Here is a 13,854-nt window from a genome sequence, read left to right as displayed (position 1 = left end):
GAGGAATGACCTGTTCTGAAGATATTATTAAACTCATATTAACTCTGCCCCACCTTCCTCAATAACTGCTATTTTTGGGGAAAAAAAGTGCTTTTTAAGATTATATGCTGTAATGAAATTAGAAAGATTTAGGAAGGCCAGGTGACATGCTCATTTTTTTATTTTTTTATAAAATCCATGAATATATAAGTATCATTTGGATAGAGAGGACTGAAATCTCCAACATCATCCCCAAAATTAATTTCATATGAAAATATTTTCATAAACCTCTCAACATTACTGCTTTTTAGAGATATTAGTGCTGTTTGAGAGACCTGAACAGCTGGAAAACCTGGGAACCACCTTCCTGTGGGTGCTCTTGGGGCAAGGAGCACTTGTGAGCTTCAGGATTTCTGTGGGGTGAGCAGGAGCCCAGGCAGCCTTACCCTCAACCCTTTAACTCATGGATTATTGCATTTTGTATAAATAACACCAAACCCTCATGTCCTGAAGCAATTCAGTGCATGAAGTCACTGACAGAGGATGTGCAAAGTCTGGGCAGCGCCCCTGGGTGCAGGCACTGCTTTACATTCCCTGGATGAATTCCCAGGAAAATCCTATGGGCATGCCGAGCTCAACATCACCTCCACATCTATCTTAGATTCAATGCTGATTTATTTTTTAGGGACTGTTGATTTAAAAACCCCCAGTGTTTGAAAATATGTTCTGTGTCCTAGGATTTCTCTGGGCAAATGGGTTTTTGGTGAATTATTTTTTCAGTTCACTAAAAAAGCAGATAAATTAGAGAACTACCACCAGCAGTGCTTTGCTTTTCACACACCCTCAAAGGCATATTTTAGCTCCTACCAAACTTTGAGAATTCACATTCATATTAGAAGAAAACGTGTCTATATTCTCTATATTTTGATGAATTTTGTCACCGTTTTACTCTTCTAAGTGCTCCAGTGATTTAGTGGTAAATAGGAAGTCAGGGGCTGCTTCCAACACAATCATTTTATCTGTTCTCTGTCTAAATATTTACTGACTTCCCAAGCAGGAGAGTTACTCATCCTCTTGGAGGTGCAGTTTAGCATTAATTACAATATATTACAAGGACGACCCATTTACATTCATTTACAGCTTGCTGAGGTGGAGATGTGAGACCACTTGTAAATGCCAGAAACTCAGGAGTTTCACAGGGTTTCAACAAAACACCAACGAGGTGATTCAGTCCTCTCTGTCTAAGCCTTTCTTTAGCTGTGGTGCATCCCTGGAAATGCTGAAGGTCTGCTCTGAACTCCGTTCTTTTCCCTCAGTCACAACGGTTGTCTCCAAAAGTCCTCCAAGGCTATGAAATCTGATAAGGAGCTTTGATTAGGAACTGCTAAAACACAATTTAGAAGCCTATCAGCTTGGGGAATTGTCCACCTCGTGGCCCATTTGATCTTTGCTTGGTAGGAAAGGGCTTTAATTCAGGTCTCCAGGATGAGCTTGGCAGGTTGTTACAGCTGCTCTTCCCCTTTGAAATGCACTTTCTTCTCAGTGCAAGGATTAACAACTATCTAAACGCACACACGACTTTTATTTTCTCATTTCTACCCCTTTTTTATTTACTTCTCATTTAACTTTTGAATCCTAATCCTACAATCCATCAAGGATTAGCCTTATTTCTGCTTGATGTTTGCATGTGATTTTTCTTCTCGTAAATAGCAAGCTGGGAGATGCTGCAGGAATGTTTAGCCATGAGAATTAACCTCGTGGCTCCACGCTGCTTCACAAAGGGCATTTTTAGAACCGAGGTGGATTTATTATTTTCTTGAAGGATTCTCCCCAGAGTCTCTTTTGAATCCATCCCTTCAAAGCCCTGCACAGCCACGTATCTTGTTCCAGGCAGAACCACGGCAGGGATGGGTCTGATGCCCTTCTGTGCCAGCAAGAGAGGATTATTCTGGAGCAACAGCACCTGCACAGCTCCCAGCCTCTGTGCTGCTTCCCAGAAATCGAAAACAGAGGCCACCCTGTCTTAGGGACTTGTAGGAAAAACACAGATTAGTTTATCAGGCTGTATGGGATAGGAACTGGGTCTGCAAATCTCTGGATGGGTTTTTCCTGTTCTGGTGGCTACACAAAGAGGTCTGGAATGTAAAAGTGTCATCATGCCCCATCCCTGGAAGTGTTCAAAGCCAGGTTGGACAGGGCTTGGAGCAACCTGGGACAGTGGAAGGTGTCCCTGGGTCACAGGCAGTCTGCTCCCTGCACTTTCAGGGTTATTTGGACAGCAACAGCATCCAAGTGTTTATTCCTTTTAAGTGAATCAACATGTACATGAGCATTAGAACTAATAAATAAAAGACAAATGATGTTTTCCTAGCAAATTGAGCATGTGGCTTGTGTGTACTGAAGATTTAGCAAGGATGATTAAGTGTAGACAACTGCTGAGTGGGGGAAAGTCAGTCCTGAGGCAGAGAAGGCTTCAGAGCCTCTCTCCTTTCTCAATTTGAGCTTTGGAAACTGCACCAGTTCAGAACTGAAACTGCTGCAGAGCTCCCTTTGATTTTTGATTGGAGGGATGGCTGAGAGACTTGGGATTGTTCAGCCTGGAAAAGGGTCCAGACACCTCAGAGCCCCTTCCAGGGCCTAGATGGGCTCCAATGGGAGAGGGACTTAGGTCAAGGGCTGGAGGGACAGGACACAGGGAATGGCTTCCTGCTGCCAGAGGGCAGGGCTGGATGGGATATTGGGAAGGAATTGTTCCCTGGGAGGGTGGGCAGGTCCTGGCACAGGGTGCCCAGAGCAGCTGGGGCTGCCCCTGGATCCCTGGCAGTGCAGCAGCCTGGGACAGTGGAAGGTGTCCCTGCCGTGGCAGGGGGGGGATGGGATGAGCTTTATGGTCCCTCCCACCCAAACCATTCTGTGATTCCATGAATTTTACAGAGAGATACAGCAGTGATCTCATTTATTTCCTGGCTTCCCACCTTGTACAAACACCCTCCCTTCCCATTCAGGACCCATTTTTGCAAGGAAGGTGTTAAAATCACCTGCTCCTGAGAACCACCAACTGCTCAGATCAGTAATTATTTTCTTGCATCCCGGGAAATGCTGATTGGAATTATCACAGACCTCTTCATACCTGACCAGGAAGGAGTAATGTCATTTGCCTCTTTCTGAAGCTCAGAGAATTATCCACAGCCCTGCAAAACAGGTGTAAATTGGATCAGAAATTACCATACCAGGGCAGGTTCCTGACACACCAAGGAGGCAGACAGGGTGCAACTGCCTGCAGGAACCTGTGAGGAGGATTTGGAGAGATTGGGAGGTTTGGATCTGGCCTTAAGCTTTCATAACTTTAACCAGAAATGGTAAATCACGGCTCCATGGAAGATGACATTTGAGATTTCAGTAAAAGCAGATCCCTCCAGTACTAACCTTATTTTCTCTCTGCCAGACAACCTCTTCAAACCAAAGGAAAGAGTCATTCCTGAGAAGGAGATGCACATGAGATCTAAAAGGTACAAATCCCTCTGGTTTAGAGTTTGTTCTGCTGTATCACCTTAGATTTGGGCAGCCCTGCCCTTTGAGCAGCCCTTTTCCAGCAGGTTCTGACAGCATGGGGCACCCATGGCATGGAAACCAAATCCTCAGCAGCTACCTCATGTTGAACTCTCAAAAACGGAAGCAGCGAGGTCACTCAGGATTTTTTTTCCTCCTGACTATGGCACAGGGGATGGGAATGACAGCAAATTATGAGGAATGTGGTGTCTGAGCTTTAACTGCACTGCACTTGATGCAAGGGAAGCTGCAAAAGCCACCATGAGGAATTCATCCTTGTTTTAAGATGTGTCCCATTCCTCTTCTCCAAAATGCAATCCCCAGCCAAAACAGGGTGCTTCAAGAACTTGCAATTGCAAAACATTATGAGGGAAAAACACAACTAAACTAAAGGCTTTGTGCTCATGCAAAACCAGGAATGCTGGGAAGGGAGGTCCAGCTTTCTCTTCCAAATCCTGGGAATTTTATCATTAATTTATTGGGAAAAGATCAGACCAGGAGTCACCTTCTTAATGGCAACTCCCGTTATTTTTAAAACGGGAAGATTGTGTTCTTCTTGGTAAAAAGTGTTCCTAATGACAGAGAAAAAATGTTAACAGTTTAGAGTCTTATAATGATGGTTTTCTTATATTTTAGAAAATGACTTGGAAATGATTGCTGGGTATTAATTGTGTGACATAAATACAAAAAAAAAAAAAATGTACAGGCCAGATTCTGGTTTGAATTATGTTGCTGGAAATGGAAACCAACTCTACTGAGCTCCTGAGAAGCTACTACATTGAAATCACCTACACCCATCTCTTTCTTTACTTTTTTTATTCCAAAATCAGAATTTTCAACAAGATTCAAAATAAGCCAGATTTCATATCAAACCATGATTGTTAATAATTTATACTTCTCATGCCATAAATCTAATTCAAGTACTTAGAGATGCCCATTACAAGTATTGCAAGGAAGGCAAACATTCCCTACAGGAAAAATCAATTATTCGTGAGCCCCAGGGATGAGATGAACTCGACTTTCTGAATTCCTGACAGGATTTATGACAATTTACCTGAGGTTAAAAAGAAACAGGAAGAGAAGCAGAAGCGGATCATCATCCAGAGTAACAGGCTGCGTGTGGAGATGTTTAAAAAGGTAAAGAATTCTTGTTATTTCTGGAGCAAATGGACCCAGTAAATTTGAAGTCTGGGATGCCAATACCACCTCACCTCCAGTATCACTAAAGATTTCTGTCACCTCATGGATTTTAACAGTATTTTAAAGCACTTTTGCATCTTTTTTTTCTAGCAATTACTGGACCAGCTCCTTCACAGAAACACGGAGTGACAAAGGAGTCTCTTGCCCATCATCCTAATTGGATCTTGAATGCCTTTGACTGCTAGATAAGCCATAAAATTAACTGTTATCTCAATTACCTGGAGGTATTTTTCTTATCTTTGGCTCTTTGTATAAAGAAAGATCATTTATGTTTCAATTGAAATTTTAAGGCATCTTTCAAGTAATCAAAAACAGCCTAAAGGGGAGCACAGCTGTTCCAGAGCATCACCTTTTGGTCAGTTCACCCAGAGGAAATAATTTTAAGAATTTTTAATGCAAATACTGAATTACAGGGGTATTATTTATCCTAATCTTTTTAAAAAAGTACACTTCTCCACAGCAATAGCACCGCATTTGTAAGATGTGGAAAACTTACTTCTCCGAAGTATTTTATTAATTGATTTCGTGTGCGTGAAATCCTTGAAGAAAACTGTTATTTGTTATGTTTAGGAACCAGTTGAAATAGCATTTACCACATCATCAGAGCAGCAGCAGTTTCACATTAATACTTAACATTCCAAAAGGGACCAATATTTCAGCTTTCTGAAGAACTCCATTCCTGTTCATAGAGTGAAACTACCTAGCAAGCTCTCCCATTAAAAAACAATATTTAAAAATTTGTTTGTAACACTTTTTTTCATGTTTTTCATTGTCACATACGTTTTACTCCACTTCTGTGAGCGTGAAGTATTTATAGAAATGGCAGATGAAGGAGTGGTGCCAAGAGGGATGTTTGCATCAAAACTCGCAGAACTCAAACCAGCTGTCATGTTTCCTCCCCAAAAAATATTTAAATCTTTATTTGTACATGTTGGAAGTAAAAACAAGCAGCTCACAAACCGATGGAGTTTATTTATGGAATAAAGTATGAGGATAATATTGATCCAACCGCTGTGTTTTTATTTGGTGCTGTTAAATATAACACAATTATGGAAACTGCCTGAGAAGTCGTGCCTTTGTTACCCACAAATCCCAGGGGAAAATAATACTGCCCCTAAAAATCATTGCAAGTGTTAAACTTCGCTGCACAAAGTTTGAGGAGGGGTTTGAATGAGGCTGGAATTTGGCCTTTGATAGTTCTGCTTTGTTTTTCTAATCCAGCCTGAGATGTAAGGTCAGGATTTTTGGAAGAGGGGGATGTTTGTGAGCCACTGGGATAACCTCCAGCTGGGTGACCTGTGCTGGACACGAGGACCTGGGTATATTTTGTGCTCTGTTTCTGTTGGATTATTCTGCCTTTTTGTGTTTCAGCTTCCCAGCTAACGTAGCAATAATGCTGTTAATTTTTGCTCGCAGAGAAGACAGAGACCTGTTGAACAAATATATTGCATTCCAGATAGGCATCCCCAAAAACTCATCAACAGTTCAATCCATTGGGAGAGGACGTGGAAGGTAAGGCAGTGGGGAAGGACCTGCCAGGGTTCTTCCCTGAAAAGCACCTTTTTAACCAAGGAAGTCATTGAGTACTGGAAACCAAAGCCAAGGCAGGAGCATAGGTGACTCCAAGTAGAACTCAGAAAAAGGATACAAGAAGAATTATCTTTGAAGCTTTTATTCACTTTTAGCTCACTACAACCACTATTTCCTATAGGATCAGTGCCCAAATCCCCTTTGAATTTAGTAGGAACTGATAATATTTCCCCCTTGAGTCCTCACTCTCTGATTTTTTGACTTCAGGAAAATGCAGCTTTGGTTCATCAAGTCTGTACCTTCAGGTGCATTATTTCCTGCACATCTGTGAGATGGAGGAATTTTATTTACATTTCACCCTACCTTAGTGTACACCCTCAGGCTTGCCTGGAGTCTCACCCCAAAGCCACAGCAAGATATTTTGGCATGGAGAGAAAATATTTGGAGTTTGGTATCCATGGAGGACACAGCAAAATAATCCCTTCCCAGGTCAGGGATGTCCCCTGGGCTGGGACTGACACCAGAAGGGACCCCCAAAACTTTTGCCACTTCTTCTCTGGCAGAGAGGAAGAGACAGGATCTTCCTCATTGGGAGTAAGAGTATTTTCCATGGAAATGAGGCATTTATCCTGCAGGATACCCAGGAATTCAAGGGAGATGGTTTAATCCACCTGCCATAGTGTATCCCTACTCCATGCCCATATGTAAATGTATGTAAATAAATATGTGTATCTGACATGCTTCCCACTCTCTGGCTGGGAATATCCAACAGAGGAGCTTGATATTCCTTGGAAATCATTGCACCCAAGTGATCCTTGTGAGGAAATGAATGATGTGAGCATTTCCTGGGAAGAACAGCACAGGCTTCAGGTGGGATTTCACCCCTTGGCACCATCATGGATGGCCTGAGCAGGGAGTGGCATCTCCACTGACCTGGTTTCCTCTCCCTCCTTGGGAACAGAGTACAACACCCATCTGCTGCATCCTCACCTCCCTGGCTCAGGAGCCACTCCCCTGGCTCACAGCATGAAGCCAAGTGCATCAGTCAAAGAAAAAAATCCTCTGGGTTTGTAGAAGGGTTATTTCCAAATGTTTTTATTTTCTCTAAATGTGATTTTTAAAACCTACAGGACAAATCTGCAGCAGTCTGAGGTGGGATTTCCTTTGTACAAATAAGCTGGTAAGGAAAATGCATGGTGCAAATCACTGTCTGGGAATGTTTTACATGGTACAAAACCTGTGCTTCAGAAAACCAAAAATTAGCTCTGTTGCAAACCTAATTTCTCTTTCAGGGCCTGAGAAAAGAAAGTATCTGGTAATGGATCCAGCAAACAATTCTGACATTCATTTCAGCTCTACAATCCAGTCATTGTGACAGAAAATGGACTGTGCAGGAAAATGTCACCTCAGGAAAACAGGAGCCTCCCAGGCATAGCCCTGGACAAGCAGGCATCAGCTTAAGGAAGTTCAGAGTTAGGGAAAAAGTGGTGGGATCTCCCTTTGGACTTGCAGGCACTTCAAAGAGCCCATTTGCCAGCAGGTAACAGGAAAATCAGAGGTGACCCATACTTGTCAAGCTGGAATTTTCCTTCTTGTTGGGAAAACTTGAGGATTGAGTTCAAGTTCTCTGGGTGTTGGTGCTGTGCCTTCGGGAGGGACACATCAGGATTCATAACAATGTTGGTTTGGGGGAGATTTGGGATGGTTTGGGGGTGTTCAGGCACAGAGCCTGGGTGGACTTGTCAGCACATTGCCTTGGCATTGTCCCTCCCAAACACAAAACCTCCCCATAGGGTTGGGATTCTGCGTTGATGGAAATGAAGCCCACATGGGGAATGCTCAGCATTTGAGGTGAGCAAGACGTGGTGTTTGGTTGCTTGCTGGCATCATTAATCTCATCTGACAGAAATACCTCATGAAGGGTTGGAAGTCATTGTAACGTAAAGGACTGAAGGTTCCAGCGTTCTGGGGATTTATTTAAACCCAAATATTTTCCTGTGTATGTGTATGCAAGTCATTAGTTACATCTTGGAGTTTACTCAGCTGCTCAGAGAGATGAGGAGAATGTCTGGGTGAGATTTTTGAGGGGTTTTATTGTTGAGTATCTGGGCCTGGTCACGTTAGTGTAATGTTTTCTGGGAGAGAGCTGATTTACAAGGAAAACAACACACAAAAGCAGGGATAAAGTTCCTGGCAGCCCTCTCCAGAGGAAACCATTCCCTGATACAGCCCTTGCAGCAAGGCTAAAAATACAGCTTGCCTCATCTGCAGGGGTGTTTGCCCCTTTGACTGCAGGGACAGAAGTGCCTGTGTGCTTTGAGGGATGGGTAATTATCTCCCCAGGAGCACTGAGTGGCTGCTTGTCCCTGCTGGAGCCCATCAGGACACAGGGCTGTCCCACAGGGTCACGTTTCTCCAGGCGTTGTGACTCCGGCCTCTGTAGTTCGTTGTTGGTTTGGGATGTGGCCGGATCCTGTGGGATGCCCTCCCTGGGCCCCCCCCCCCCGTCCAGGCCACAGCTCAGCACCAGGAAATGGGGGTTGGAGGAGTCCCAACCCCAGCTGCAACCATTCCCTTGAATAAAAGGGCATTTATTTCAACTGAAATGCTAATTCACCTGAGCATAAAACCAGATCTGAATGAAAGAAGCTACAGAAAATCTATCAAATTTACTGTCAGTAGAGGGGCTCAGTGCCTGCATGGAAATATTTATTAAGCTTTGGTTTAAATATGTGTCTATTTACACCAAAATCACAAAAATCCTTGCCCAAAATCCTTATCAGAGAGAGGAGCCTGTGCTGCTCATTGAGTGGTGCCACTCTGCCCATGGAGAAGGAGGTGCCAGTGCTGGGCACTGGAAGGGGAACTTGTTTCCCAGCTGGAGGTGTTTTGGGAGGTTATGGTTTTGTCTCTCGTAATTTCAGTTTAGCTGTGACAAAGCTGTTGGAATAAGCTTGTCATGTACATTGGGAAAGGATCCTTCCCTGGGAGGGTGGGCAGGCCCTGGCACAGGGTGCCCAGAGCAGCTGTGGCTGCCCCTGGATCCCTGGCAGTGCCCAAGGCCAGGCTGGACATTGGGGCTGGGAGCAGCCTGGGACAGTGGGAGGTGTCCCTGCCCATGGCACTGGATGAGCTTTAAAGTCCCTCCCAACCCAAACCATTCCATGGTTCTATTTGAAACCTTATTTTTATGTCGAGAATATAAAGCATCCTCTCTTTTTTTTTTTTTTTTTTAGGTCAGGAATTTTACTTTTCCTAGTTCTCCTTGGCTCTGTACCAAAGCTGTGGGAGGCAGAATTACTTAATACTCATTTTAGATGACCCACAGAATAAGATAATGAGGTGTATCATCTCCCTACCAGCTGCAGAGTGATTAAAAAGTAAAAATAAAAAAAGGAGAAGAAACTGCACCAATTTTCTCATGGTACACACAGTTATTTAAAATGATATAAAACGGAAGTGCAATGAGCTGCTTGAGGATGGTGCTGCATAGATAGGAATGTGTAAAAGAGCTCCTAATTGCAGAAATTTGGTGGATATTTTAAAAAAAAAAATCACAGTGATGTATTTTTAGACTTCATGTTTAAAATATTTTTATTTTGTGCAGTATCTTACCAGGACTAGACTTCAGTTAATACATAATTATGGGATGCAAACCCTGTCACACAGAGGCTGCTCCGTGGTTCCAGGGTTATTGCAGGTCTGCCACTGGCTTGAGAAATTGGTATAAAATAGCAAAAAACCTTTTGGAATCCACTTTATCTTCAACTTCTTGCTTGGGGCATCTGCTGTTTCACCATCTAAAGGCCTCTTGCAGCTGTGCCTGACTGGGGAGACATCCTTTTAAATTTCATGTTTCTGTGGTTTTCCAGAACTTTTTGTTGTTAAAGTGAGCACTTGGTATCCATGCTGTGGGGAAATTAATAAAAATCCTGGCCAAAGGGTGGTGAGGGGAACAGTGTCCAGTCTGAGTGTGGGCTAATTTTCTCATTGCCTGATAATGGTGTCTGGAAGGAAGGTCCCTCAGCAGTCATTTAATTAATTGTGATATATAACTGTGGCCAGGGAGGCAAACAAGAACCATATTGAGAACAGGAGTCTGGTTTTGTAACTGGGTTGTCCTCTGAAATTGTGGCACTGCGGAAGGAGGCAGGGAAACACGCTGCAGACAGATTTTGCCATGATTTGGGGGAGAAATGATGAGAAAAGAGCAATGTTCTGGTTAAATCCCAGGCTGGCTGCACGTGCAGCTGCCCGAGGAGGGAACAAGCAGTGCCCTCAGGGACAGCAATGCCTGGGCTTGAACAGTCCCAGAGTCACAGCATGCTTTGTGTTGGGAGAGACCTTAAATCCTGGCCAGTGCCACCCCTGCCATGGCAGGGACACCTTCCACTGTGCCAGCCTGCTCCAATCCCTGTCCAGGCCTTGGACACTTCCAGGGATTCAGGGGCAGCCACAGCTGCTCTGGGAATTCCATCCCAGCCCCTCACCATCCTCACGGGGAACAATTCCTTCCCAATCTCCCATCCAGCCCTGCCCTCTGGCAGTGGAAGCCATTCCCTGTGCCCTGTCCCTCCATGCCTTGTCCCCAGTCCCTCTCCAGCTCTCCTGGAGCCCCTTTAGGCCTTGAAGGAGTTTTAAGTTCTCCCTGGATCCTCCTCCAGGTGAACACCCCCAGCTCTCCCAGCCAGAGCAGGGAGCTCCACCCCACTGTTGCTGGGATTATTTAGGTTGGAAAAGCCCTCTGTGACCATCAAGCCTCTGAGCCCAGCAGTACCAAATCCAGCACTAAACCACATCCCCAAGTGCCACCTCACATCCCCCATAATCCCTGATGACAGCCCCATCTTCCCCAGCCCTGCAGTGATGTCAGGGGCAGGGAGCCACCGGTTGTAGAGTTCCAATTTTTGGGGCATAACCCAGATCCTGGGTATGATACCCACATGAGTTCTCCGTGAGTAATGTTGTTCCAAGGAGTACCAAAGGAGTTAGTCACGAATCCCCACTTAGTGGTGCCAAATCTATCCTCAACTTGTGACGCTGCTGGGAGCACTTCTCTCATTTTGGGGTTTGCCATTAGGTGAAAATACAACTTTGAGGACTCACTGGCCTGTACAGAATGAGGGAATGGCCCAAGTTAAACTGCGTGAAAGATGGATAATTATGGGCTGCCTGCTCTGTCTGACACCATTAGCTGATGTTACAAATCCAACATTTTACTCCTGTTTGTTGTACTGTAGAGAGGTTTCACTTGCTGTGTTTGGGGCTCAGAGTTGTGCAACAGAACCTAACAGAAAATGCCTACAATAAAGGAGCTCTGTTTCATTCTTCCCTTCATAAATAACAGGAGATTAAGACCTAATTGATTTCATTCTTCCGTGATGGATACCACAGTAATTTTTAATGATTTCTCTCAAGTTTCCCATTAGGAATATTTATTTTTCTTTAAAAATGCCCCCAAATATGCTGTTTTCCTAATTTACTGTCCCAGCTTTTATGATGATGGATGTTGCATTGTTCTGTGGTTTGCAGAGGGCTAGACAGGAATATTAAAAATATACGACTTCATAATTTTTAGTCTGAGTTGAATGCTGTCCTCTTGTGAGACATGTAAAAATTTGTGGCTTTTTTTCTTCCTTTTGTTTTCAGGGAGACAGTGAAATTTGAGGCAACAGATCAAAGCCCTTATTCTCAATGTCTAGTCTGGTGTAAAAAAAACCAACCCTCCTCACACATTTAATGGGTTATTTGTTGGATTTAAAGGGATTTTAGCACAGGATACCTTCCTGATGTATTGTCAGGAATGTCCTGTTTGATATAAGGATGTTGCTGGAAAATCATTACTTCTCAGTATTGAAATTATGGGAAAACTTAAAATTGCGTTTATTCCCCCTTGGAGGTTTAGGGCTGTGCAGACATCCCAAAGGTTGCTTGCTTATTTGTTTGGGTTTTATGAGGGTATTTCTCATGTGCTGCTAAAAACAGAAGAATGTTCAGCTCATGGGGTTTTTCCCTCTTCCTGGAGGAAGGCTGGAAGAAGAAAATGTTGATGGGTGATCTGGTGCGGGGTAAAGCTGGGAACCAGGGAATCACAGAAAATCCCAGGTTGGAAGGAACCCACAAGGATCATTGAGTGCAACCCCTGGTCCTGCCCAGACACCCCAACAACCCCACCCTGGGCATCCCTGGCAGTGCTGCCCAAACGCTCCTGGAGCTCTGGCAGCCTCGGGGCCGTGCCCATTCCCTGGGGAGCCTGGGCAGTGCCCAGCACCCTCTGGGGGAAGAACCTTTCCCTGATCTCCAACCTAAACCTCCCCTGAGACAGCTCCAGCCGTCCCCTGTGTCCTGTTCCTGTCACAGATTGGAACTGTCCCTCAGGAGGAGCTGCAGACCCCCATGAGGTCTCCCCTCAGTCTCCTCCAGCTGAGCAAACCCAGAGACCTCAGGTGCTCCTCATGTGGCCCCTCCAAACCCTTCCTCACCTTCACAGCTCTCCTTTGGACACTCTTCCGATAGCTTTGTACCCTGAGCCCCACATTCCTGGGATGCTGAGGCTGTAGGGTCAGGGTTTGGGGGTGCAGGGGTGCCCCAAGGTGGGCAGGGTGCCGGTGATGTCTGTGCTCACAGAGGGCTCGGTGTTTGCCTGACCGAGGGTTTGTGCTGCAGGAAAAGAATGTGTGAGGTTTGGGGTTTTATGTTTTAACTGCTGAAGAATTTCGGGGTTGCTGTTGTTGCTGTTCAGGTCCTGTATCCTTGCAGTGCTGGGTTTCTTTGTTTGCTCTTCCCTAAGCTCCTCTTGGCTTTTTCACCCCTGGCCCCGTGACAGCCGCCTGCAACGGGCTCTGTGCAGTTCCCTCTAAAGAAGTGCATGGAGCTTAATCACCATTAAGGCAGAGCTTGCTCCCCTGCCTTGCTAGAGGAAAGGAACTGCTTTCCAAAACTATATTGCCCGTGGAGCAGCAGGATAAACTGGGCAGGGAAAACAGGAGAACAGGAATGTGATGAGCCCGTGGCACTCAGCATCAGCCCTGCTGTCCTTCTTCCAGGTACAAACGATGCTGGCAGGGAGTGCTCTCCAAACACAGCTGAATGGAAGGGGTTTGCTCTCTCTGATTGTGGTTTATCCCCGAGACAGACTGAAAATCCCGCATGTCATTTATTAAATGTGTAAAGAAATCCAGAATGGCTTCGTCAGTTTTGTTTATGCTTGAATTTAATGTTAAAGTGCTTTGTCACTCAGGCGCAAGGTAGGAGTTGGTTTAGTTTTTCTCTTTAGTAAAAAACAAATCCAGAAACATTTCAGTTTCAGTGTTTAATTCCATGTTCTAGCCTGTTGATTTGCCATAGTGGTTCAAGGCTCTCTACAAATACAAAGGACCGTGTTACTCCAAATAGCTCCACAAAATCCCACTTTCCTAAGAGTGTCCTTTTCACTGTGCCGCAAGGGAGAAACTTGAGTCAATCCTTGGTTCTCAAAGGCAGAGAATCATGGAATGGTTAGGGTTGGAAGGGACCTTAAAGCCCATCCAGTGCCACCCCTGCCATGGGCAGGGACACCTTCCACTGTCCCAGGTGCTCCAAGCCCCGTCCAACCTG

General features: G+C 44.8%; 1 protein-coding gene across 1 annotated transcript in view; it reads left to right on the top strand.

The window, feature by feature from the left end:
- Nucleotides 1-5,731, top strand: part of CUNH10orf90 (chromosome unknown C10orf90 homolog) — a 58,003-nt gene extending 52,272 nt beyond the window's left edge. Inside the window, exons 7-9 of the mRNA XM_042019567.1 lie at nucleotides 3,425-3,488; nucleotides 4,566-4,665; nucleotides 4,819-5,731. Coding sequence (XP_041875501.1) covers nucleotides 3,425-3,488; nucleotides 4,566-4,665; nucleotides 4,819-4,857 — 203 coding nt within the window. The 3' untranslated portion in view covers nucleotides 4,858-5,731. The remainder of the gene's footprint in view (nucleotides 1-3,424; nucleotides 3,489-4,565; nucleotides 4,666-4,818) is intronic.
- Nucleotides 5,732-13,854: the final 8,123 nt, after the last annotated feature.

This window comes from Corvus kubaryi, unplaced genomic scaffold, assembly GCF_017639235.1.
Source record: "Corvus kubaryi isolate FWS band 111438036 unplaced genomic scaffold, C.kubaryi_AGA036_p1.0 138, whole genome shotgun sequence".
NCBI classification, from domain to species: Eukaryota; Metazoa; Chordata; class Aves; order Passeriformes; family Corvidae; genus Corvus; species Corvus kubaryi.
The sequence above is the reverse complement of the archived record's forward strand: the minus strand, read 5'-3'. Positions and strand labels throughout refer to the sequence as shown.